The sequence below is a fragment of the Lontra canadensis genome, unplaced genomic scaffold, assembly GCF_010015895.1.
Source record: "Lontra canadensis isolate GAN:19392208 unplaced genomic scaffold, GSC_riverotter_1.0 scaffold124, whole genome shotgun sequence".
Lineage (NCBI taxonomy): Eukaryota > Metazoa > Chordata > Mammalia > Carnivora > Mustelidae > Lontra > Lontra canadensis.
In genome coordinates this window covers 4,673,658-4,698,635 of record NW_022631118.1, presented here as the reverse complement: position 1 = coordinate 4,698,635, position 24,978 = coordinate 4,673,658, and the positions used below count along the sequence as shown (strand labels likewise).

At 40.4% G+C, this 24,978-nt stretch overlaps 1 protein-coding gene and 1 pseudogene across 6 annotated transcripts in view; one reads left to right on the top strand and one right to left on the bottom strand.

The window, feature by feature from the left end:
• CUNH3orf20 (chromosome unknown C3orf20 homolog) overlaps positions 1-24,978 on the top strand; it is an 84,759-nt gene that overhangs the window by 30,009 nt on the left and 29,772 nt on the right. For 5 of the 6 annotated variants that reach the window (XM_032841480.1, XM_032841481.1, XM_032841477.1 and 2 more), the window contains 5 exons: positions 5,463-5,612; positions 6,377-6,497; positions 12,902-13,033; positions 17,392-17,506; positions 19,064-19,316. In XM_032841480.1, the coding sequence (XP_032697371.1) occupies positions 5,463-5,612; positions 6,377-6,497; positions 12,902-13,033; positions 17,392-17,506; positions 19,064-19,316 (771 nt within the window). The remainder of the gene's footprint in view (positions 1-5,462; positions 5,613-6,376; positions 6,498-12,901; positions 13,034-17,391; positions 17,507-19,063; positions 19,317-24,978) is intronic. The other variant, XM_032841483.1, reaches the window with a different exon arrangement.
• On the bottom strand, positions 840-1,522 carry LOC116857431 (annotated as a pseudogene).

Here is a 24,978-nt window from a genome sequence, read left to right as displayed (position 1 = left end):
AATTTCCTGTTTTTGTAAGAACAGACTGATGAAATTATGATATGAATTGTACTGAATCTATAGGTCACTGTGGGGCATTTTGCCATGAACAATATTAAGTCTGCCAATCCTTGAATACTAACAACAAATTATGTGAAATGCTCTATGAACAGCAGCAAGAATAAAAAAGTGATGAACCAAAGGAAATAATGTCATTTACACTAGCATCCAAAAGCATAAAATACTTTGGAATAAATTTAACCAAGGAGGTGTCAGACTTCTACATCAAAAACTACAAAATACTGTTGAGATATATTAAAGAAGACTGAGATAAATGGAAAGACATCCCATGTTCATGAGGGACAACTGATTTCTGTGTGTTGATTTTGTATCCTACAACTTCCTTTGTGTGTTTCTAGGATTTTTTTTTCCCCAAATGGACTATATCACTTGTAGATATACAATTGTTCATATACATCTCTTATGATGTATTTTTTTTAATTTCTGTAAAGTCAGTAGTAAAGTCTCCACTTTATGATTTTAGGAATTTGAATTTTCCCTTTTCTCTGACTCAGTCTAGCTAAAGGTTTCTCAATTTTGTTGATCTTTTCAAAGAATCAACTTTTGGTTTTGTTTGTTCTTTCCAGTGTTTTTCTTTGCTCTGTTCTATTTTTCTCTCTTCTAATCTGTATTATTTCCTCCCTTTGGCTAGTTTTAACTTTGGTTTTCTCTTCTTTTTCTAGTTCCTCAGGTAGAAATTATGGTTATTGATTTGAGATCTTCTCTTTCAATGTGGGTATTTATAGCTATTAATTTCTTCCTGCGCTGCTTTCACATCATCCCATAATGTTGTTGACATATTACTCCTTTACTAAAAATTGTAAATGAGAAATTATTTCAATACACAAAGACCAAACTACAACAGATTATTCCATAGGTTCAAGATTTTGAGACATTTTGGAAAGAGTTTTCTCTAAAGTATATCCTTTCCATGGCATGGCAACAGCATTCTTCTTTTAAATAGTTACTGGACAGACATCATTTTCACCATCACCTATATAAACAATTTGTATATAATTCACAAGTTGTAACTGAATCTACAAATTCTACCAAAACTACATTTTTGCAAAGATTCTCTGGGTACCTAACTGCAAGAATGAGTTTGATAATTTTTCAGTTAGATGACCTTTGTTATCAAAATCTGCTAGATTTGCAAACACTTCACCAAACACATCATGAAAATTGGTAGCTCCTAAAACCCCATATATGGAAACTGATTTTGAATCTGTAATAATGATGCAGTAAAATTTATCCTTGTCCTTCTTTATAAAGTTCAAAAGTTCCACCATCCCTAGAATGAAAGATATTGATGTCCCTGATCTTTTCACTTCATCTTCTCTTACACCTGCAACTTCCAAATACTTAAAGATTCTGCCCCGAATCCTTTTTCATAAGAGTTTTGTAGAAGATTTTTCTCTGGAGTGCACTGTACAATCCAGGTGTCACTATTGTCATCTATGATTGTATTGTCAAAACAAAAAATAAGCAGTTTTCATGGTTCCAAAAGCAAATTTGGGCGGTATATTGTGTTCCTGTGAGGATGATTCTCTGAGCACTCAGAATGAAATCAACACTGTATTTCCAAGACAATTAATTTTACTTCAGAATAGAGCTTATGTTAAACAGTCATGATAATCTTCAGCTTTAAATGTCAGCCAGCTTCTACCAACATTACTCCTACTCTGTATGCAGGGAACAAAGTCTTCTGGTTTGGAGCAAAGAAATGGAGATTTTCTAACTCCAACATTATTACAATGGAACACCCGATAGTAAATCTGCCAGGTCTGTCTGCCCTGAATGTAGGTGTGAGCACCTGGTTGAGGGTCATCCCCTGTGAAGAGCACGTTGGATGAGGATGGGAGCATGAGACTGGGCCAGATTCCCAGGGCTCCTCAGTGTCCCAGCCCAAATGTCAACAGCTGTCCTGGCCTCTGTGGCTGCTCCCTTGGACTCTGCCTTCTGACCTCATTCCCATGCCTTATCCCATAAATTTTGATATATTGTATTTTTGTTTTCACACTTTTAGCTGTTTTCTAATTTCCCTTGTGAATGCTTCTCTATCCATTTGTTTTTGGGTGTATTGTTTAATTTGCACCTATCTGAGAATTTTCTAAATTTCCTTCTGACATTGATTTCTAATTTCATTCTGTTGTCAGAGAAGGTACTTTCTATGATTCCAATCTTTTCAAATTTATTGAGACTTGTTTTGTGGCCTAACATATTGTCTCTACCAGAGAATGGTCCTGTGGACTCAAAAAGAATGTGTATTGTCTATCGTTGGGTGGAGTGTTCTGTTAGGTCTAGTTGGTTTATAGCAGTGTTCAAATTCTTTATTTTCTTTATTGATCTTCTGTGTAATTGTTCTGTCCATGATTAAAAGTAAGATAGTGAAATCTCCCAACTTCTATTGTAGAACTATTTCTTTTTTTAACCCTGTAAGTTTTTGCTTCATATTTTTGGGGGCTCTGCTGTTAGGCGCGTATATGTCTATAATTGTATCTTCTTGAGGTATTGACCTTTTTCTCAATGTGCAATTTTCTTCTTTGTCTCTTATAAACATTTTTAAAGTCTTTTCTCTATGATATAAGTATAACCACCTCTACTGTCTTTTGGTTACTAGTTGGATGGAATATCTATTTTCCATCATCTGGCTTTCAACCTAGTTGTGTCTTTGAATCTAAAGTAAGCTTCTTATAGACAGCATATATATTTAAACATATATATGTACATATATTTAAATGGATTTTAAAAATAATCCATTCTGTCAGTCTGCCTTTTTGTTGGAGAATTTAATCCATTTTTATTTAATGTAATTGCTGATATGGAAGGGCTTGATTCTGTCATTTTACTATTCATTTTCTATATGTGATATCTTTTTGTTGTTGTTGTTCTTGAGTTCCTATACTATTACCTCCTTCTATGTTGAACTGATTTTTTTTTTGTAATATGCCATTTTTTTTAAAAGATTTTATTTATTTGACAGACAGAGATCGCAAGTGGGCAGAGAGGAAGGCAGAGAGAGAGGAAGGGAAGCAGGCTCCCTGCTGAGCAGAGAGCCCGACATGGGGCTCGATCCCAGGACCCTGGGATCATGACCCAAGCCTAAGGCAGAGGCTTTAACCCACTGAGCCACCCAGGCGCCCTGCCATTTTTTTTTTTTAAGATTTTATTTATTTGACAGAGACAGACACACAGAGAGGGAACACAAGCAGGGGGAGCAGGAGAGGGAGAAGCAGGCTTCCCGCAGAGCAGGGAGCCCAATGTGGGCCTCGATCCCAGAACCCTGGGATCATGACCTGAGCCGAAGACAGCTGCTTAACAACTGAGCCACCCAGGCGCCCTGTAATATGCCATTTTTATTCTCTCATTTTCTTTACTCCATATCTTTTGGGTTTTTGTTGTTGTTGTTTAGTGTTTACTCTGGTATAATGGGTTGAATAGTGTCTCCAAAATGTATGTTCATCTGGAGCTTCAGAATGTGATCATATTTGGAAGTAGGGTCTTTGCAGATATGATTAATTAAGATTAAGTCATATTGGCTTAGGGTGGAGCCCAATCCAATCAAGAGAAAACAGACCTACAAAGAGGAAAGAAAGATATGGGCCCTGTCAACACCTTGATTTCAGACTTCAAACATCCAGAACTGTGAGAGAATAAATTTCTCTTGTTCAGGTTATCAAGTTTGTGGCCTGGATATTATGGAAATCCCAAGAAACTAATACATTTGAGAATTACAGCTGACAACATACTAGTTTGAACTAATACCAATTTAGGCTTAATAGTACACAAAACTCTGCTGCTAAACAGCTCACCCTTCCTCCTTTATGTTGTTATCAGAAATTACATCTTTATATATGAATGTGTGCCATTAACATAGATTTACAATTAGTGTTTTGTATCTTTGTCTTTCAACTTAGCTGGGGTAAAAAGAGAAATTATAAACCAAAAATACAATAATACTGGTTTTATATTTACTTGTATAGTTACCTTTACTGGTATTCTTTTTACTTATATTGCTTTTAATTATTATCTAATATCCTTTCATGTCAGCCTAGCATTTCCTATAGGGCAGGTCTACCTATGGTGAACCCCCTCAACTTATGTTTATCTAGAAAGTCTTAATTTCTTCATTTTGTAGGGTAGTTTTGCTCAATATAGAATTCTTGGTTGATAGTTGTGTGGGGTTTTTTTTGTTTGTTTGTTTGTTTGTTTGTTTGTTTTTGGCTGTTTAAATATTTCATCCCAGTGCCTTCTGGCCTCCATGGTTTCTGGTAAGAAATTATCCTTATCTTCATTAAGTATCCCATGTACACAATGAGTCTCTTTTCTCTTGCTGCTTTCAAGAGTCTTTGTCTTTGTCTTTTGGCAATTTGATAATAATGTGTCTCAGCATGGCTCTCTTTGCGTTTATTCTCCTTCCAGTTTGTTAAGCTTCTTGAGTGTGTACAGCCATGTCTTTCATCAAATTTGTGGCACTTTTTATCATTATTTCTTCAAATATTCTTTCTTCCCCTCTTCTCTCTCTCTTCTGTCCTTCTGAGATTCCTGTTACGGATATGTTTGTATGCATGATGGTCTGCCTTGGATCTCTTAGGCTCCATTAACTCTTCTTCATTCTTTTTTCTTTGTGCTCCTCAGGCTGGTTAACTCTATTGATCCATCTTCAAGTTCACTGACACTTCTGCTCCAATATGCTGCTAAACCCATCTAGTGATTTTTTTTCATTCCAGTTATTGTACTATTCAGCTCTAGAATTTCCATTTGTTACTGTTTATTATTCCTATCTGTTTATCTTTCCCCCCATTGGTGGGGAAGCATTTGAAAGCAGTTGAGCCCTGGTGCCAACCCCTGAAATTCTTCTGGGGTACTATTGAAATTCCTGCTGTCCACACCATATTCCTTTAAGCTGAGACCAGTGCTTTTTGGGGTTGCCTTAGTAGGAAATGAGCAAGGAGACATTGCCTCCTCTCCTAGACTGATCATAAGGGGAGGCAGTCTGACAACATTAGAAATATACTTCATATTTCAGGCACAAGTTCTGCCACTTCCCTGTTCTGTTGTGTGGGATGATCATTTCTTTGCACCTTGGATTCCTCATCCTATAGATCCAACTTGCCCTGATTTGCCTGAGACTTTCCTGGCTTTAGCACTGAAAGTCCCACATCCCAGGAGGCCCTACTCATCTGTGAAATGGAGATAATACTACCTACCATAGGGTGGTTTTGACGAATGGAAAGAAGATACAGGAAGGCACGCGGGGCATGGTTGTGCTCCATAATTATTTAGTTGTTACTTAGCAAAGTGCAGAGAGGGTCTTTGAAGACTGAGAATGATGCACCAAATAACTATCATTTTGACATGAGATCTGGAGCACCTGAAAGCAGAACCTGGAGAGTTTTCTGTTCTCCTTGACTATCTGCCAGCTATCCCTCTGGAAACATCGCCATGTGTCAGATCCCCACATGCTGCAAAGGAAGAACCATCACCTGCCTCTTTAATGATACGCCTAGCTTCTTTCTGGCTCTGCTCAATGCTGAAGGACAGGGCTGTGTTCAGTACAACATGAAGGCCCGGTGAGTGTTTTGGGGGAATCCTGGCCCCATGAAGTGTTTCTGGAGGTTACAGAGGAGGCACTGAAGTGGTGGTCCACAGGAAAAGGAGGGGCCGTCAGTGTCCAGAGGCCTGGGAAGGCTGTGAGGCAGGGCTAAATTGGGACCTGCAGGGACATAGGTATGTTGAGGGCTGATCTTTGCTTGCTAGATCCATGTCATAGCAAAAGAGAAGGGCACCTCCCCAAGTCCTGCTCCACTTGTACCCCCAGAGCACTAAGGTCTGGATTGTTGGCTGGATTCATGGAAGAGTTAGTGGAGAAGAGTGTTTTATACCAGAAGTGAGTGAAGGAGAAGCCATGGGTACAACTTCCATGGGGGTTTTAAAGAGAGGCACATATTCTTGTCAGTCAAAAGTCAATGTCATAAGGAAATGTTTTCAGAAGGAATGACTTATTCTTCTGCTATAGATGTTCCCATTCCCATTTTGGTGCCTGAGATCTTATACACCCAGGCTTTTGGGCACATATCTCATTTCTTCCCTTTTGGGTTTGGCCTGAGCCTCTATTATCTCTCTCAAACCTGCCCTTTCTGACTGACATTCCTGTGGCATCAACAGATGAAGAGGTATCAAACCGTATTAGGCAGAGGAAGTGAGGCTGCCCACTGGCCTTCAGGGTTCTTCTAGTCTAGGGCAGAGTCTCGGAGCCCTGCCTGCCTATAGTCTGTAGTGATGAGGCTTCCTTCAGGGGCTTGACATCAACTTCTCACTGCTATATTTCTTCTAGTTGCCCATACGTCTTGGTCTTGGATGAGGAAGGTGGGACTGCCAATGACTACAAAGGCTACGTAGTTCACAAATGGAGCTGGACTTCTAAGACAGAGGCTTTGCTTTCCCTGGAATATAAGGTGGGCATGGACAGCACAGGTGGGGTGGCTTCAGCAACCTTCCTTGGGCTTCCCAGCATTTAGAGTCAGAGTGCTACCTGTAAGACAAATGTCTTGCCCTCAGGAGCTTTATAATCTCTTTCAAAGGTTCCTCAGTTGGTGAGTAGTGGTTGGGAGCTGGCTGAGGTAAACTTTTCACCAGCCTACAGCAACTGTTCGTTGCTGTACTGAATCTTCCTAGTAATATCTGTCCTATCTTGTTCTTATTGTTAATATTACTACATTTTGATGGTTTAAATACCCCTCACTTTATGAAGGAATCATTATAGTAGTTGATAGCTTTGTTTTTAATGCCTATACATGGCAATAAGAAGAGTTAGTAATTCTATGTTGGTCTGCCCAGTTTCTTTTATATCTTTACTATGTCACGAAATAAGAAACCTGCAAGTCAAAGGTGGCTGACGGACAAATCTTTTTTTTATTATTCATTTGATTGTTCAGACAGCCATTCATCAAAGATTAAATAATAAATTAATAAAATTTATTTTATCAAGTAAAATAAATTAGAGTGGAATTACTATTATTAAATAATAATGATAAATTTATTAATAAAGTAACTAAATGTGCTTGTAACTTATTTAAGGCAGAATTTCTCATCCTTGGCAGAAATGACATTTTAGGATGGATAATTCTTTGCTATAACTATGCATTGTAGGATATTTAGCAGCAGCCCACCAGATACCAGTAGTATCACCTCCCCAAGCTGTGACAGCTAAAAATATCCTCAGTCATTGTCAGATGTCTCTGGAGGGAGTAGTTGCCCTTGACTGAGAATCACTGATCTAGAGGGTAAAAAGATAAGTAAACCCTTCAAGGAACCCCAAAAGTCCAGGAGATTAATAAGAATATAAGATAGAGAAGAATAAGGGCAATGAGAGAGAGACAAATTCATAGGGTTGGGATTCAAAGAAAGATCACAGAACACAGAATCTACTCAAGGTGGCTTGATATTAAGAGCCCCAGTGTAAGTGTTATGGATGGAACTACTCTTGAAGTGTGTGGCAGGGCTCAGGTACCCTTCCCCTAATCGTCTGTCTCAGACCCATCTTGTTCATCCTCTGCATTGGCCACTGGATTTTCATCCTTATATCCCAATTCCTATAGATCAGACCTCCACTCAGAAACATTCAATATCTTGAACATATCTCACCCTTCCTATCCCTTGACCTGAAATGTGCCCCCTCCTCTCTCTGTCAAACCAAATTTCCCCTCCTTCACAGCTCAGCTCATGCTTCTTCTCCATCATGGCACTGCAGTCCACATCCATTTCTCTTTTCTCACAGTACCCACATTCTGGGTTAGTCATATGATTATTAATCATGCTCTGGTTGCATATCAGAATCCTATGGAACCTTAAAAAATGAAGATCTGCAGGCACAGCCTCAGAGAGATTCTGATTCAGGTGGTCTGTTTTAAGTGCTAGATTTCTGTAGTTTTCACAAGTTTTTCTGATGCTTGGCCATGTCAGAGATTGTCAGTCTAGGAGTGTATTGAATTATTGTCTTAATATTAAGCTTTTTGTAGCTCTATGAAAAGTTTACAGTCCATGACAATTATAAATTGGTTGCAGACAGGCACCACATATTGTGTATCAGTGTGACTTAGTGGACAGAATGGAATGAGAGCCTGAGAAGCCTTGTGCCAGCTAGCCAGACTCTGACTATGAAGCTTTGTGAAAATCACTAAGCTCCTCTGAGTCTGGGTGGTCTAATCAATGCAGAGTAGGTCGCCACACCAGCCCTGCCTCACACTGCTTTTGTGGAAACTAAATAAAATAATGGCAGGGAAGTTGCTTTGACATCACTAAAGTGTTTTGGCAATATAGTTCAGTTCATTGTTTTATCCCCTGCAGCTGCATACAGAGAAATGCACAATAGGGCTGGTGCAGTCAGGAGAGGCCAGGAAGACAAAGTGACCCTTGAGCTGCAACAGCAGCATGTGTGCATGTGATTCATGTAGATAGAAGAGGGAAGGGAAAGCATCTGGGTAGAAGGAATAGTATCTTTAAAGGCTTAGAGTTAGGACTTAGTGTGGCAGTTTTAAAAGCCCACAGGTGCTTCTTGTGAAAGAAAGGGGGCAGAAGATGTATATGCTGTGGAGTAGAGGTGAGAGGTGTTAGATGTCAGGCTGAGGAAATTGCTTGTTGTTTTGTAGGCTGCATTGGCCAGTTTGTTTTCACCCAGATATTAACATTTCCAGTGTTTTTCATTCCTCTCCGAAAATCCAAGTTTCCCTCCAGTATTCTTTCTCTTCAGTCTGAAGAAGTTCTTTTAAGCATTTCTTGAAGTACAGATCTGCTGACAACAAATTATCTTTACCTTCATTTAAAAAAATGTCTTTATGAAAGGATATCTTTGCTGGGCATGGAATTCTGGGTTGACTGGGTTTTTTTCCCCTTCCTTCCAGCAATTTAAAGATGCTTTTCTACTGTGTATGTCCTCCAAAGTTTACAATGAGAAGTCTGTAGTTATTGAAATCATTGAATGTTCAAATCATTCTTCATTTTTCTAGCTGTTTTCAAGATTTCCTCTTTAATCTGATTTTCTAAGTTTGACTATGATGTGTCTGGGTATGGTTGTCTTTGTTCTGTTTGGGATTTCTTGAGCTTCTTGAATTTGTACATTTTTGTCCTTCACTGAATTTGGAAAGTCTTGTGTCATTGTTTTAGGGGAAATTGTGTTCAATCTCTCTCCTTTTCCCCTGAGACTCCAATTACATGTATTTTAGAGATTTTAATATTGTCCCAAAGGTCTCTGAGACTCTGTTAATTCATTCTTTCTTTTTTTTTTAATTTTGAGAGAGAGAGAGAGTACAACCAGGGGGAGGGACAGAGGAGAGGGGTAGAGAGAGAGAGAAAGAAAATCTTTTTTTTTTTTTTTTTAAGGCTACCGTGTGTGGACATTCGAGTTGACATTGCCTCTTAAAAAAAAAAAAAAAAAGAAAGAAAGAAAGAAAGATTTATTTATTTGAGAAAGAGAGTAGGAGCAGTGGGGGGATCTCAAGCAGACTCCCTGCTGAACATGGAGCCCATCACAGGGCTTGATCTGACAGTCTTGAGATCATGATCTGAGTGGAAATCAGGAGTCACTCCTTAACCTACCAAGCCACCCAGGCACCCCCAGAGAGAATCTTAAGCAGGCTCCATGCTCATTGTGGAACCCCATATGGGGCTTGATCTCACAACCCAAGATCATGACCTGGGCCAAAATCAAGAGTTGGATGCTTAACCAACTAAGCCACCCAGGCACTCCAACTCTGTTCTTTTGTTCTCAGATTGGGTAATTTCTATGGATCTAAGTCTCAAGTGCACTGACTTTATTCTGATATCTTCATTCTGCTGTTATGCTAATCCTGTTGATCTTTAAAATTTCATATATGTATTTTCAAGTCTAGGTTTCCATTTAGTTTTTTCTTTATATTTTCTATTTTCTCTGCTGAGATTGTCTATTTTTCATTTATTACAAATATATTTTCCTTGGCTTCATTGAATACAGTTAAATTAGCTACTTTAAAGTTCTTTTCAATGGTATGTCAACATCCGGGACATACCACACATTTATCTGTTACCTTGAGAATAGCTCATACTTCACTGGTTCTTTACATGTTGAGTAATTTTAGACATTGACATTGTGTATGTTGTCTGAGGATCTGTGGATTGTGGAGTCTGAAATTTGGTATATTTCTCTGAAAAGTGTTAACATTTTTGTTTTAGCAGGCAGTGATCTTGGTCAGACTCACACCACAAACTCTGTTTTACCCGCAGGAGGCAAGAGTTCACATCTCAGTTCAGTTTTTCTGTTTCCCTATCAGTAAGCTATCTTGAGTCTTCCCTGTTTATGCATGGTTCAGGGATTAGCCAGGGGTATGGATGGTTTATTCATAGAATTTGGGCCTCGGGGAGCCTGGGTGGCTCAGTGGGTTAAGCCTCTGCCTTCGGCTCAGGTCATGATCTCAGGGTCCTGGGATCGAGCCCCACATTGGGCTCCCTGCTTAGCGGGAAGCCTGCTTCCCCCCTCTCTCTGTCTGCCTCTCTGCCTACTTGTGATCTCTCTCTGTGTCAAATAAATAAATAAAATCTTAAAAAAAAAAAGAATTTGGGCCTCCATTTCTTTGGCACCATCCCTTCTGGAATTTTATCCTTACTTTTCTGTGATTGTAGTTTCCACAGGTTCACTCTTTCCCTGGACCAGGAAGATAGTGGTGTTTTGGCCATGACTGTGGCTTGCCTTCGGGCTAAATCTATAAAGTAGAAATTCATCCTATGCTGGCCCTTTCTTTTAAGTTTTGATTCTTCAAAATTTGCCCTCTTTTGTTTATTCTTCAGAGTCTTTGGGATGTTGTTTTATTGTATTTGTGTCAAGTTCTGTGGTTGGGTCAGCCTGGTAGGAACTGACTCAGCTATATTGGAAGTACAACCAGCTGGTTAGTTTCTAAGTTGAAGGCCGCCATGCTTGGGTCAGCTGTGTTAGAAAGGGAAAAATCAGTGGATGGGCTAGTACAAAGACTAGTTATGGAGTTACTAGCCATACCTGACATGATGAAGGGTAGCAGCAACATTTCTTAAAGGAACCATTTCAGTAGGATTCAGTGGCATTCAAACATCAGCTGTAGGGGCTAAATAAGAGGAGAGAGGAGTATAGATGACCACAATGGAATATGTGTCTGTGTGAAAAAAGAAGTTTCTGAGAGAGTCAGAAATCAATGTAGTTTTAGATGTGCTGATTGGGCTCAGTGGCTTCTGTGATATAATCCTCTCTTAGGGTGAGAGATTAGGGATGATGGATATATGTGATGGATTGGCTCATGAATTCCCAAGAAGATGAGTAGTGAATGAGCTTGTAGAGCACCCATATTTGGGGCATGGGGGAGAGGAAGAGAAACCACCCAGGGAGTTGGCATAATAAAAAACAGTTGTACTGTGTTAAGCCCTCTGCTTGTTTTATCCCATGAAATCTGCTCAGTGCCTTAGGAAAAAACTTGTGTTACAGCCCCCAGGTTCAGAAAAGCTAACCAGCTTGCCTTAAATTGCTCCACTGGTAAGTAGCAACACTGGTATTTGAAACTTGTCAAACTGTAGCACTTGAGCTCTCAACCACAGCTCTATTCTACACTCCATAGAAGAAGAACAGGAGAAGGTAGGGTTTTTTCTTAAGTGGGAGTGATCAACAAGTTTGAGGATGTCAAGACACTTGGCAAGAAGACAGCCATGGATCAAATGTTTTCCAGATGCTGGAGAGTGCTAGCACACAGACTGCAGAGTATGAGAAAGGGACTCTGTGGTGCGGAAACTGAAAGTAGACCTTGGGGCCAATAAGTGGAAGAGCAGAAGGAAATGGAAGGAGCAAAATAAAGAGTATTTCCTTACTACAGAGGAGTCTGGGGCACACAGGTCAGGGACATTGAAGACGGAACAGCAGCAGGTGGGGCTATAGACTCCTAGCCCCTTGGGTAGGGTCACTGTGCACACATAACTCTCTGCACATGTGAACCATCCAGGGACCTCATGGGATTGCACTGCTGCATCCTGACAATATCTGCTCATGTGTGTTATGGGCCTATGTGGCATGTGAAGCCACTTCCATAATCTTTATCTTGTTTGAACCTAATACTAGCCTTTCAACTCTTCCTGTTGAGGAATTTGAGCTTCAGAGAAGCTGGCTTGCTAACAGAGTCTGAACTTGAACTTACTTCTAGAACACAAAATTTTCAGTAAGGAGTGATTTGCTGGAAAGGCAGCTCATCCTCCCTCTTTCTGTCTAGGACTGATACATAGGAAAGTCTACCTTTTTGGAAGTGACTTTTTAAAAAAGCTCCTTTGGCTCCTCAGGGGAAGAGTAGTGACATATTTGGGGATTGAGGGGAGGGGACTGAGCATGTGTGGCTCAGCCCCTGCTGGGTTCGCCTTTTTCAACTGCCCACGCACCCACAGAGTGCACTCTGGTGCCTCCTGCCATGTTGTCAGCTTCCCAAGGCAGCTCTGCATACTCTAGAGCAAGGCTCATAGTCAGACCTGGTGCCTGGGTGCACATGTCTGACTCATAGAGAGTGTAGGCTTATGACCCAAGCTGCATCGCCATCTAGTTCTGCTAGAACCAAAGCTGATTTACCTCCAGACACCTATGTCTCTTTCACAGTTGGTTCTAAGCTTGGGCTGGAAAGGGAAGGAGCAGGGATGGGAAGGCATCAGTTACTTTTTCTGTCAGTCCCCAAAGAAAGACTGGAATTCTTTCTTCTCCATGAAAGCTAAATTCCAACTGAAAAGATCTTACAGCTTTCTTGGCCCCAACCCAAGAGGAGTTTTGTGCTTTGTGGTGGAAGGGTGGATAATAGAAACAGAGATTCCCTAAGTACCGTTTCTTCTGCAGGTGAATGAGCAAATGAAGCTGACGGTGCTAAGCCAGGACTCCATCACGGTCACCTTCACCTCCCTAAATGAAAGAATAACACTCTCCGTATCAGCCAACAACTGTCCCCATGGGGTAGCACATGAAAAACGGGTAAGTTAAAGCAGACCAGGTCCCCAGGCCTGACCCCAGGCTGTCTCACTATGGGCTGCCAGTCCATATCTCAATGCCTGTGCTCCTCCTATCCCTCTATCCCTTATCCCTCTGCATGGGACAGGGCCCTACCTCTTTCTCTGACTAATGAGTGAACTGCTATTCATCATTCACTGTCTGATGTTAGCACCGCCTTCTCTGTGAAACTTCTATCAGTTAGGAGTCTCAGTTGTAATAGCATCCAAAGCAGATTAGCTAACATGGAGAGAAACAATACTGGCTCAGCAAACTGAAAAGTCTGTCAGTAGGCAGCTTTAGGCATGGCTGGATCCAGACTCTCAAATGACTCCATCAGCTCTTCCCATCCCTTGGCTCCTGCTTTCCTCTTTGTTGGCTTCACTCTCAGGGAGTTTCTCACCTTATGGTGACAAGATGGTCATGAGTATCTCTAGGCTCATGATTCTACCAGCTTTGTTCTTCCTAGGAGAAAAAGGGCTTCTCTTTCCTAAGTGCTCAAGTAGAAGTGGCAACACCAACATTGCTGCCTCTGCCTGAAGCGGCCCGCATGACCAGGAGCACATGTTGCTCTCACAGGCCAGGTTGGAGTAGCATGTCCATCCTGAAAGCCAAAGGGTGTGATCAGCCCCAGCTATACCACCTGGCAGGAACATCATGGTGCTGTTACCAGAAGAGGGAGAGATGATACTGGAAAGAGTAACTACCAATGTGTGTTGATGACCTTCTCCACCACTCCCTTTCCCATCCCTAGGAGAGTCTGCCTTTCCCTCTGCTCAGCCCTCCCAACCATGACTCATCTCTATTCTAGCACTCCTTTATTTATAAACCCATTTTTTCTACCAGATTGAGAATTCCCTATGATTTCTACTAATGTCTGTTTCCCTAGGGCTTCAGCACAGGACTGCTTCAGATTAAGTACTTACTAAATGTTTGTTGGGTGGGTAAGAAAACGGTGGAGTCTGGAAGCCCAGGTCTTCTCAGGTCTTCTAGTCATTGGGTCTTATTACTGTGTGTCTGATCCTGAGTCAACATCATGGAGAGAGATGGAGAGGATGGAGGGCACACGGTCCCCAGTTCCTGAGGGGTTTCTGGTCTAGCTGAGAACACTTGACATACACCGTGAGACTGGTGTAAACAAGGGTTCATTGAAGGAGCAGGCCATTTTCATTGCAAACAGGGCACTTTGCTGGGATTAGTTCTCTGTGGAAGGTTCTTGGAACAGGGGCAGAAGGACCACACCTCCTAGTTTCAGCGGGCCCAGTCCCAGTTTATACCTGCCAGCCTGGAGCAATTATTAATAATGTCCTCTTTCACTCTCAAAAGTGTCTTGGTTTGGATGCTCATTTATATGATCAGCCACAGGGCAGTTCACCCTCCCCATTTTCCTATCTAGGGCTGAGCAAGGCTTTTTTTTTTTTTTTTTTTTTTCCTCCAGTGTGCTGCAGGCACATTTGCCAGCAGCATGCCACAGGCTCATAGACTCACAGAGCTGACAGAGCCCATTAGGAAGAGCCAGCCCAGTGTTCTCACTTTACATGGGGACATGGAGGCAGTCATTTGTTAGGGACCCATGCTATATGAACAAGATACAGAGAACACCTGTTTTTCTCTCAGAGGAGAGGATTGCACCTGTTTTCCCACTGCCTTTTCATTTGAGCAGCATTTCAACTTTATTAATTCATTAAATAATTCAATAAACGTTGATTAGCACTTGCAGTGTGCCAAGTTGGCTGTTGAGATGTAGAAATGGAAGAAATCTCACTCCCTCTCATCTAAAATATTTTCTAATGGAAGGGGGTAAATCATCAACACCAGTTGCAATTCAACTGGATTGGTACAATGCGCCTCTCCCAGGCGCCATGGGGCCACTGGGGTACCAGGAGAGGGTGTTCATTAAAGGGGTCCCATAGGAGCACCCAGGAAACTCAGATGCCTGTGACTTCAGACTGCACTGATTACTTCAAAGAGCAAAAGAACCCCAAGTTTTGACTCCATTTGGGCTAAGATGATGATCATGCTTATTGGTGAGTCCACCCTGCCCATTTGGTTCCATGCCATTACTCTAAAAATCGTTGTTATATGACTAAGCACGCATGATGTATGAGGTCCTGTGTCTATATTTCTTAAAAACCTTTTAGAATGTATTAAAAAGAAATGTGAGCTTAATTTTCTTACCAAAGGCAGTAGTTATTAGAGAATTGTTCTTTCCCATAAAATGGTATTAATGCTTCGTTTTCCTAACAACCTCTTATCTGGTAATCACTGGAGCCTGGGTCACAGCTAAGAACCAGGATGGAAGCAATTAAAGACACCCATGAACAGCCAAGAGAGATCACTCTCTGCCCATGTACCAAACATTACCTCTGGGCCTAGGAAAGCCCTTTTATAATTCAAGTTTTATTTTATCTTACCTGAATCCAATCTTAGAAGCAAGAACTAGAAGTCCAGGGCTGTGTTGTCTAATGTGGTAGCCACAAATCACAAGTGGCTACTGGAGACATGCAGTGTGACAAGTCCAAATGGAGATCAGCCATAAAAGAAAATATGCATAGCATTTCAAAAACTTAACATGAAAAGAAAATGTAAAATTTCTCTCTTGGGAAATTTTTTGAGTTTCAGTATGTGTTAAAACAGCCACTTTTTTGATATATTAGGTTAGATAAATATGTTTCTAGAATTAACTTCACCTTTAAGAACTTTTTTATGTGGCTACAGGAACGTTTACAACCACACGTGTAGCTTGCATTTTATTTCTAGTGGACCGTGCGGGTCTAGAAGGGGACATCTTCATTAGGGAAACTCATAGAGGCATTTTGACAGTGTGAGAGAAAGCTGGAAAGTTTTTATTTATTTATTTATTTAAAAGATTTTATTTATTTATTTGACAGATAGAGATCGCAAGTAGGCAGAGAGGCAGGCAGAGAGAGAGGAGGAAGGAGGCTCCCTGCTGAGCAGAGAGCCTGATGTGGGGCTCGATCCCAGAACCCTGGGATCATGACCTGAGCCGAAGGCAGAGGCTTTAACCCACTGAGCCACCCAGGCGCCCCTGGAAAGTTATTTAAAGGGACATCATAACTCAAAAAGTGTAACTGTCTCAGGGACATTAAGCATAGGGCTAAGCAGACCAGTACATTAAAGCAGCTTCTGGAAACAGTGCTGGGTTCTAGTCAATCGTCGCTGATGCTGACCCAGAAGACTGACTTTCCGTAGAAGTGTCAAGGTCATAACCCCTTCTGTCTGAGAACAGATTTCAGACTAGATAAACAACAGCAAATGAGGAACTATCAGATTTATTATAGGGAACACAATTTCCAAATGTTGACTTTACCTGCCAGGTTAAGCATCTTGGAACACTTTTACACGAAATCTGGAGGCCCAGAAAATTGGCTCATGTTCGGTTCTTGGGACTTCCTGAGCTGCAAGGGGCCCCGGAGAAAATTTGCTGACTGTGCAGGCTGGCCCAGGCTAGGAAGAGCCCATAGAGCCTTAGGCTGGTCCCTTCCATTTCTAGGTCTCAGTGTCCCCAGCTGTACATGTAAGGACGTGGCTTCCACACTCTCCTGCCTGGGACTTTTATAGTCCGGTCAACTTCTCCCTAGGTCTGTGTGTTGGGGTTGGGTATTGTTCATCAGCAAAATCCATGGCAGTCTAGAAAAGCTGAGGGTGGGAGGTAGGGTGACCTCCTCCCACTAAGTTTCTGTCACTGAGACGCTTGTTAAATGGCTTCCCCAGACACGCATCACCTTGAAAGGAGCCACCTATCAGAGCGACAGGCGGAACGGCAGCCCCAGCTTTTATGGCTCTCCAGCCAGGCTCCTCACTAAATATTTCTATCAAGCAGCACTTTGAGAGTGAGGCAACACCTCAATTTAAATGGTTTTTTTTTTTAATTTTTTTTTTTTATTTTTTTTTTTAGCCCAGGGCATCACCTCAAATCCTTTTTGGAAGCAGGCTAGGTATAAATTACAAATAAATAAATAAAATTAGCCTAGAAGCAGCAGCTGGGGCCAAAGGCCAGAAGGATGGTTGAGGCTTTGCTATTAATTGAGGGCATCCTTTATAGAAGTCCTGCCTGTAGGGTAAAGAAGGACATGTAGAGTGACCATCAGTCTTCAGAAAATCTGTCCACTGTCCACCCCATTCTCTCTACCTGAGGCTTCAATTCCACAGAAATTGGACCGATATGCAGGAATTCACTGAGCAGAGGGGGAGAGAGGTGTGTCCCAGCAGAGGGGACAGCACCTCCTCCAAACAAGAGCAAAATCTAGTTCTTGGTGGGCTGAGCTAATAGCTCCTGGTGGGGAGGCAACAATGCTTTCTCCTCCTTGGCCTTTCCCCAGCTGCTGACCCGCATGGATGACAAAATATTTAAGATGAACCGAGCTCTGGCAGAGATCAAGAAGCGTTTTCAAAAGACAGTGTCACAGTTTATGAATTCTGTCTTGCTAGCAGCAGGTAAGGGGCAGAAATGTGGGGGATGCCTATCCGATAACTTCCTAAATCTTGAGTCACCTCCACCACTGAGGACAACTTTTTACCACTCAGGGAGATGGGGTGGCAGGGTGACTTCCTCATTGATAGAGGGGGTGACAAGGCTTGGGCCGCTGAAGCAGATACTTGCTCAGGGCCATGTTGCAAGTAATGGTGGCCTTAGCCACCTTCAGTTTCTGAGCACCACCCTGTGTGTCCTCAATGTTTCCCTGGTTGTTTTATTTTCCTGGGCCTCCTGTCATTGTTCTGTAACTCTCTCTGACCCACTTCCAACTGGTTCACCTTTTGGCACTCTCTCCCGTATTGTCAATCAGCCGTTTACAGACCCTGTTCCTCTCCTTGCAGACAATCTCAGCAGAAAAGAAAAAAGCAGCCAGCTCAGCAGGCTGTCCCTGTTAGGCTACAGGGCACCCCCAGGGCCAGCATGGTGACCCCAGGACCCCTCCCACATCTAGGCTCTCCTGCTGATGGGCCTGGGGACAAAGGAAGAGTGACTTCCATTCTATGTCACCCCCTGGTGGGTTACCAGGAAGCTGTGCTCAAAGGAGTTTCTCTCATCCCTAAAGACTCAGTTCAGGGGTGCCTGGGTGGCTCAGTGAGTTAAAGCCTCTGCCTTTGGCTCAGGTCATGATCCCAGCGTCCTGGGATCGAGCTCCGAATCGGGCTCTCTGCCCATCAGGGAGCCTGCTTCCTTTCCTCTCTTTCTGCCTGCCTCTCTGCCTACTTGTGGTCTCTGTCTGTCAAATAAATAAATAAAATCTTAAAAAAAAAAAAGACTCAGTTCAGCTGTATCCCTCCTCCAGAAAGCCTTCTCTGATTTCCCCAGCAGAATGAGTCTTATATTCCTCTGGGTTCCCACAGCACATACAAAATGTACTCTAATTATAAATCTTACTACCTAGCATTGTGAATATTTCTTTGTTTGCCCAACCCCCCTGTACCCCAACTTGGAGTTCTCAGAGTCCGGGAACCCTGTTTGGGTCATCTATATATTCCCAGCATCCAAGGAATGTTTTGTAGGTGAATGAAGGAATGAGGTTCCCAGGCCTCAGAAGTTTTCAAGTCTAGTAGGGAACTAAAACAAGAATACAAATAAATACAACAAAGAAAGTAGATGGAAATGACTTAAATCCAGAGATATAGGGAACCGCATTCTCAGGGAAGAGAACAGTATGGATGCATTGTGTACCCAGCCTGTATGAGTGCAATGGAGGACGCGGAGCTGAATGAAACACAGACATCTTGGTGGAAGAGGGATCGCAGTTGGGTCTTGACGAATGAATAGAAACAAGATTGATTTGTTCCTACATTCAGCCAGCATTTACTGAGCCACTAACTGTACTAGGGTTGAAGCTCTGTGCCAGAGAGTAGAGGGGAGGCAGCCCAGCCAGAGAACATGCAAGGGTGGAGGAGTGGCGTGGAAGATGAGCTGAAGGAAGGGCTACTGATATATAGAGCTCCACGGCAGGGCAGGAAAGGTTGGGCCATGAGGGAGAGTGATGTCATGCCTTCTGTTAACAGGGCTGTTCACCGTAGAATACCCGGTTAAGGAAGAGGCAGAAATCAGTCGAGCCAAGGTAAAATCGAGTCCCTATCTTGAGCGGAGCATCAAGCCAATTTCATACCCAGGAGAAGCTGTTTTATTACGATCTCAGTCAGCCCGACCTGAATCCTCAACTGGAGAGTCTTTGAGGGAAGAGCATGGGTCTGCTTCTATAAGCCCCACTCGGAGGAAGAGCATCAGGATCCACGCCAAAGCCGTGGTCACACCCAGGTGGGCTTGCGCCAACATTTCTTTTGGCCTCCCTGTGTCAAGCATGGTGATGGGCAGTAGTCTCACAATGGTGAACAAAAGAGATGAGGCCCCTCCCTCTGGGAGCTGAAATGTTAGGGGCAGGAGAAGATAGACAATAAACACATGAATGAATGAAGTCATTTTAGATAGTGATAAGGTCTAGGAATTAAGTAAATCAGGGTCATGGGTTAAAGCAGAAGTTGGCAATCTAGGGCCATTCACCAAATCTGGCCCCACTGCCTGCCTTGTTATGAGATTTTACCTTTTGAAATGCTTGCAGGGTAGGGGGTTAGATCAAAATAAAATTAATGACATGCACAATGATAAAAAATTTAAATGTTAAGATCCATAAGTAAGGTGTTTTTGGAATAGCCATGCCCACTCATTTACATATTGTCCATAACTGCTTTCCTGCTAAGGCAGTAATGTTGAATAATTATGACTGAGACCATCTGGCCTGCACAAACTAGAATATTTACTATCTGGGCCTGTATAGAAAATGTTGACTAATGCCAGGGGTGGGAAGTGAATGGGAAATGGGGTGGGATGTGCTAAAGGACATAGCCAGGCCAGGAAGGCATTTCTGAAGAGGTAGTATTTAAGTGGGGACCCAGGGTGAGAGATGAGAAATAGGCAGCCACAGAGGAGGATGGGGAAGGAACAGCAGGCAAAAAGGGTAGAGCAAGCAGAGACCTGCAACAAGAACATACCACCATGCTGGTATGTGTGAGGGGGAAGAAAGACCAGTGCAGAGCATGGTGATGAAGAGGGAGCAGGACTATGAATTGAAGATAGAGAAGTAGGCAGGAGCCAGATCAGGTGGCCTTGTTAGTATTGTAGAAAACCATCCCATAACTTTAAGACAGGAAGCGGTATCACCTGACTCATGGTGTTTTTTAACTTAAAAAAAAATATTTTTTTTTCTATTTTAATTTTATATAATATTAATTATATAAATTTCAATATAATACTAAAATCCTGGGGAGGAAAACATTTTGAGGAGCTCATTCAGGTATTTAATATAATATTAGTAGAATATTTCTATATTAAAAATACAGGAAAATGAACAAATCCTAAGTGTATAGCTCAATGCATATCATGAAGTGAACACACCTTATAACCAAACAAAGGAATAGAACATTACCAGGTCCTTAGAAGTGTGCTCTTGTCCTTGCCCTCCCAAGCCTTCCTCCTGAAAGGGAAGAGTTCTAGCTTCATATGTTAGTGGGTTTTTTAAAAACTTTACTGAAATGGAACTATTCAGTATGTGTTCTTTGGCATCTAGCCTCTTTTGCTCAACATTATAATTGTGAGTTGTGTGTAGCAGTAGTTTGCTTATTCTCGTTGCTGTGTGGTAACCTATTACTTGAATACACTATGAATTATGCCTCCTAATGTTAATGGATATTTGGGTTGTTTACAGTTTTGGTAATGACAAACTGTGCTAGTGTTAGCATATGTCCTTATTTATGGTTGGTATATGCCTGGGTGTGCGATGGCTCTCCTAGAGTAGGTACATGTCTCACTTGTAGTAGGGCCTGGCCATTTTCGACCTGGCCATGTTCTCGGGTGGTGGTATCAAGTTCGACTCCACCAGCAGCAGTGAGAGCTCCAGTGAGAGCTCCATCAACATGCTTGATGTTGCCAGTCATTTTAATTATAGCCATTCTGTAGTGATGATACGGGCTTTCATTTGTATTTCCTTGGTGACTGTAGAGGTTGAGTACCTTTTGTTTGCTCATTGACCGTATTGGATATTCTCTTTTGTAAATGGCCTGTTTAGCTCTCTCATCTATTTTTCTACTGGTCATTTGCCTTTTCTTGATTTATATTTTGGAGTTTTTGTATGTTTTGTATGTCTTACATGCTGCAAATGATCTTACACTTACTCTGATAATGATGTCTATTGAGGAAGAGAAGCTGGCAAACATAATGTCCAATTTTTAATATTTTTCTTTATAATTAGCTTTTTATATCTTATTCAAGAACTTTCCCTATTCAGAGACGATGACAATATTCAATGAAAAAACTTTTCTAGTAACCTTTTTATTTTAACTTTTACATTATATTTGTCCTCCACCTGGAAATTTCTGTGGTGATGTGAAAGAGGAACCAAGTTTTAATTTTTTTCCATATATAGTATATATATATATGTGTATATATATAGATAGATAGATAAATAGATAAATATATGGCTATAGATATAGATATATAATATACAAATATTCCAATGTATATAAAAGACTGTAATTTCCCCCAATGATTTTTGGTGCAAATTCTGTCAAAAATTAAGGGGCTCTATGTGTATAAATCAGGGGACATTTTCTGGATTCCCTATTTTGCTTCCTACTTGTCCAAACTTTTACCAATACAAAATATCTAACTAAGTATTACAGCTTTATAGTAAATATTGATATACAGGAGACTAAGTACTCAAACTTTGTTGTTCTAAATTTTTTTTGCTATTTTTCACCCTTTACATTTCCATATAATTTTATAATCACCTTCTCAGTTTAAAAGATATATCTTACGATTTCATCTAGATTGCTAATATCTTTGTAATATTGGAGTATTTCAATCCATGAACATGGTATATCTTTTTTAATTAAAATATAATGTATTATTTGTTTTAGGTCTGTGATTCATCAGTCTTACACAATTCACAGCGCTCATCATAGCACATACCCTCCCCAATGTCCATCACCCAGCCATCCCATCCCTCCCACCCCCATCCATTCCAGCAGCCCTCAGTATGTTTCCTGAGATTAAGAGTCTCTTATGGCTTGTCTCCCTCTCTGGTTTTGTCGTGTTTCATTTTTTCCCCTCCCTTTACCTATGATCCTCTGTCTTATTTCTCAAATTCCTACCAGATCTACATGATATATCTTTTTATTTATTTATTTATGTCTTCTCTAATCTCTCTATAGTTTATAATTCTCAACATAGAGTCTTTCATTAGGATTATTTTAGGGTATTTAATAGTTTTTGTTGCTATTATAAATTATGCTCTTTTTCAATTTTTAAAGATTTATTTATTTTGAGAGAGCGAGGGAGAGAGAGCATAAGCCAGGGGAGAGGTAGAGGGAAAGGGACAGAAATTCTCAAGCAGATTCCCCACCAAGCATGGAGCCTGATGTGGGGCTTGATGCCAGGACCCCAAGATCATGACCTGAGCCAAAATCAAGAGTTGGACACTCAACTGACTGAGCCTCCCTGGTGGCTCTATAAATTATGTTTTTAATTTAATTTTTCTATTTGTTGCTGCTTACAGAAAGGCAGTTGATTATATCTCGATTTAAATTTACTTTTAATTTACTTCCAGTAAACTTTACTCTTTTTGGTGTAAAAGTCTATGAGGTTTGGTAAATGCACAGAGCTGTGTAAACACCACCATAGCCAAGACACAGAACAGTTCCATCACCTCCCACTGCCCACCCCCATACTCCTTCATGTGGTGCCCTTCCATAGTCAAACTCTTCACTCACCCTTAGTCTTTAGCAACTACTGACCTGTTCTTTGTAGCTATAGTTTTGTGTTTTCTAAAATGTCATATAAATGGAATTATACTTTGAGTCTAGTTTCTTTCACTTAGTATAATGCATGCAAGATTTGTCCATGTTGTGGCACATACCAACATTTCATTTACTCTTATTGCTGTGTAGTATTCTCTTTCAGGGGGCTTCAACACTATCCCCACATTCAGATATTTACCAGAACTCATGGGATTCAGCATATAGTTGCATGAATGTGTGAGGTTTATTATAATGAAAGGATATGTGATATCCCCTTTTATTTCTGATAGTAATTTGGGTCTTCTGCTTTATGTTGGTCAGTCTGGCTATAGTTTCATCAATTTTATTAATCTTTTCAAAGAATCAGCTTTTAGTTTCATTGATTTTTCTCTATTGTTATTCTGTTTTCAATTCCATTATTTCTGCCATTTATTTTTATCTTCCTTTTGCTTGTTTTGTGTATAAATTGTTTTTTACTAGTTTCTAAATTGTAAGCTTGGATTATTAATGAGGCCCTATTTCCTAATATGTATTTAATTCTGTGAACTTCCTTTTAAGTACATTTTGCCTGAGTTCCATAAATTTTGAAATGATGGATTTTAATTTTTATTCCATTTAAAGTATTTCCTAATTTCCCTGTGATTTCATCTTTGGCTCATAGGTTATTTAGAAATCAAATCTCTAATTTCCAGATGTTTGAGGATTTTCTAAGTATCTCTTTGTTATTTATTTTTAGTTTATTTCTGATATCATCTGAGAAAATATTTTATATGATTTGTATTCTTTTCAATTTTTTTCCCTTGGTTTTATTTTATTTTATTTTATTTTTTATTTTTTTATCATTTTTTAAAATTTATTTTCAGCATAACAGTATTCATTGTTTTTGTACTACGTGCTACGTGCTACCCAGTGCTCCATGCAATCCGTGCCCTCTCTAATACCCACCACCTGGTTCCCCCAACCTCCCAACCCCCCCATCTCTTCAGACCCTTCAGATTGTTTTTCAGGGTCCATAGTCTCTCATTGTTCACCTTCCCTTCCAATTTCCCTCAACTCCCTTCTCCTAACTCCCCATGTTTGCTAAGATTTGTTTTATGACCCCAGAATGTTACATGTGCACTTGAAAAAAGAATGTATTCTGCTCTTGATGGGTGGAGTCTAAAGCAAATCAACAGAGTATCATTGAAAAGGACTAGTGATAGTGTTGTTTAGTTCTTCTGTTTCCTTGCTGATTTTCTGTCTTCTTGTTCTGTTGGTTACTGAGAATAGAGTGTTGATGTCTCCAAGTATGATTGTGGATTAGTTTATTTTACCTAAGTTTCTTAAAATATGTATGACTGTTGAAATAAAAAATTATAACATTTTTGAGGTGTATAGATATATGTCTTCAATATATTCAAATTTTATCCTATTTTCTTCAAGAATCTTGGAGCCATATTGTTAAGTATAGCACATCTGGCTCTTTTATCATTATGTAATTTCCTCCTGATACCTGGTAATTTTTCTTGTTCTGAAGTCCACTCTGTATAATAATAATACACTCACTTCAGATTTCTTTTGATTAGTATTTGCTTGGCAAAACTTTTCCATTCTGTTACTTTTAATCTGTCTGTATCATTATATTTAAAGTATGTGTCTTATAAAGAGCATACAGTTAGGTCTTATATTTTTATCCAACATGACACTCTTTTAATTGGTGTTTAGACCACTTACACTTACTATAATTATTGATATAGTTAAATTTAAGTCTACTATTTTATTATTTTTCTGTTTATATCTTGTTTTTGTCTTTTGGTTTTGCTTTGTTTTGTTTTTGCTCCTCTCTTCTCTCCTGCCTTCTTTTGACCTGCTTGAATATTTTTAATATTCCATTTTGATTTGACTATTGGCTTTTTTGTATATCTCTTTGTATTTTAATTTTTCTTTTAGTGTTTGCTTTAGGATTTACATTCTATATGCCTTACCTTAAAGAGCCTATTTAAGTTTAATGTTACCACTTTAAAGGAAATGTAGTCATCTTACAACCATCTATTATGTCTCTTTATTCTCCCCCCACTATAGTATGGTTGTCAAATGTATTATATCTACATATATTGAAACCCCTTAACAATGTTATATTTGCTTTCAAT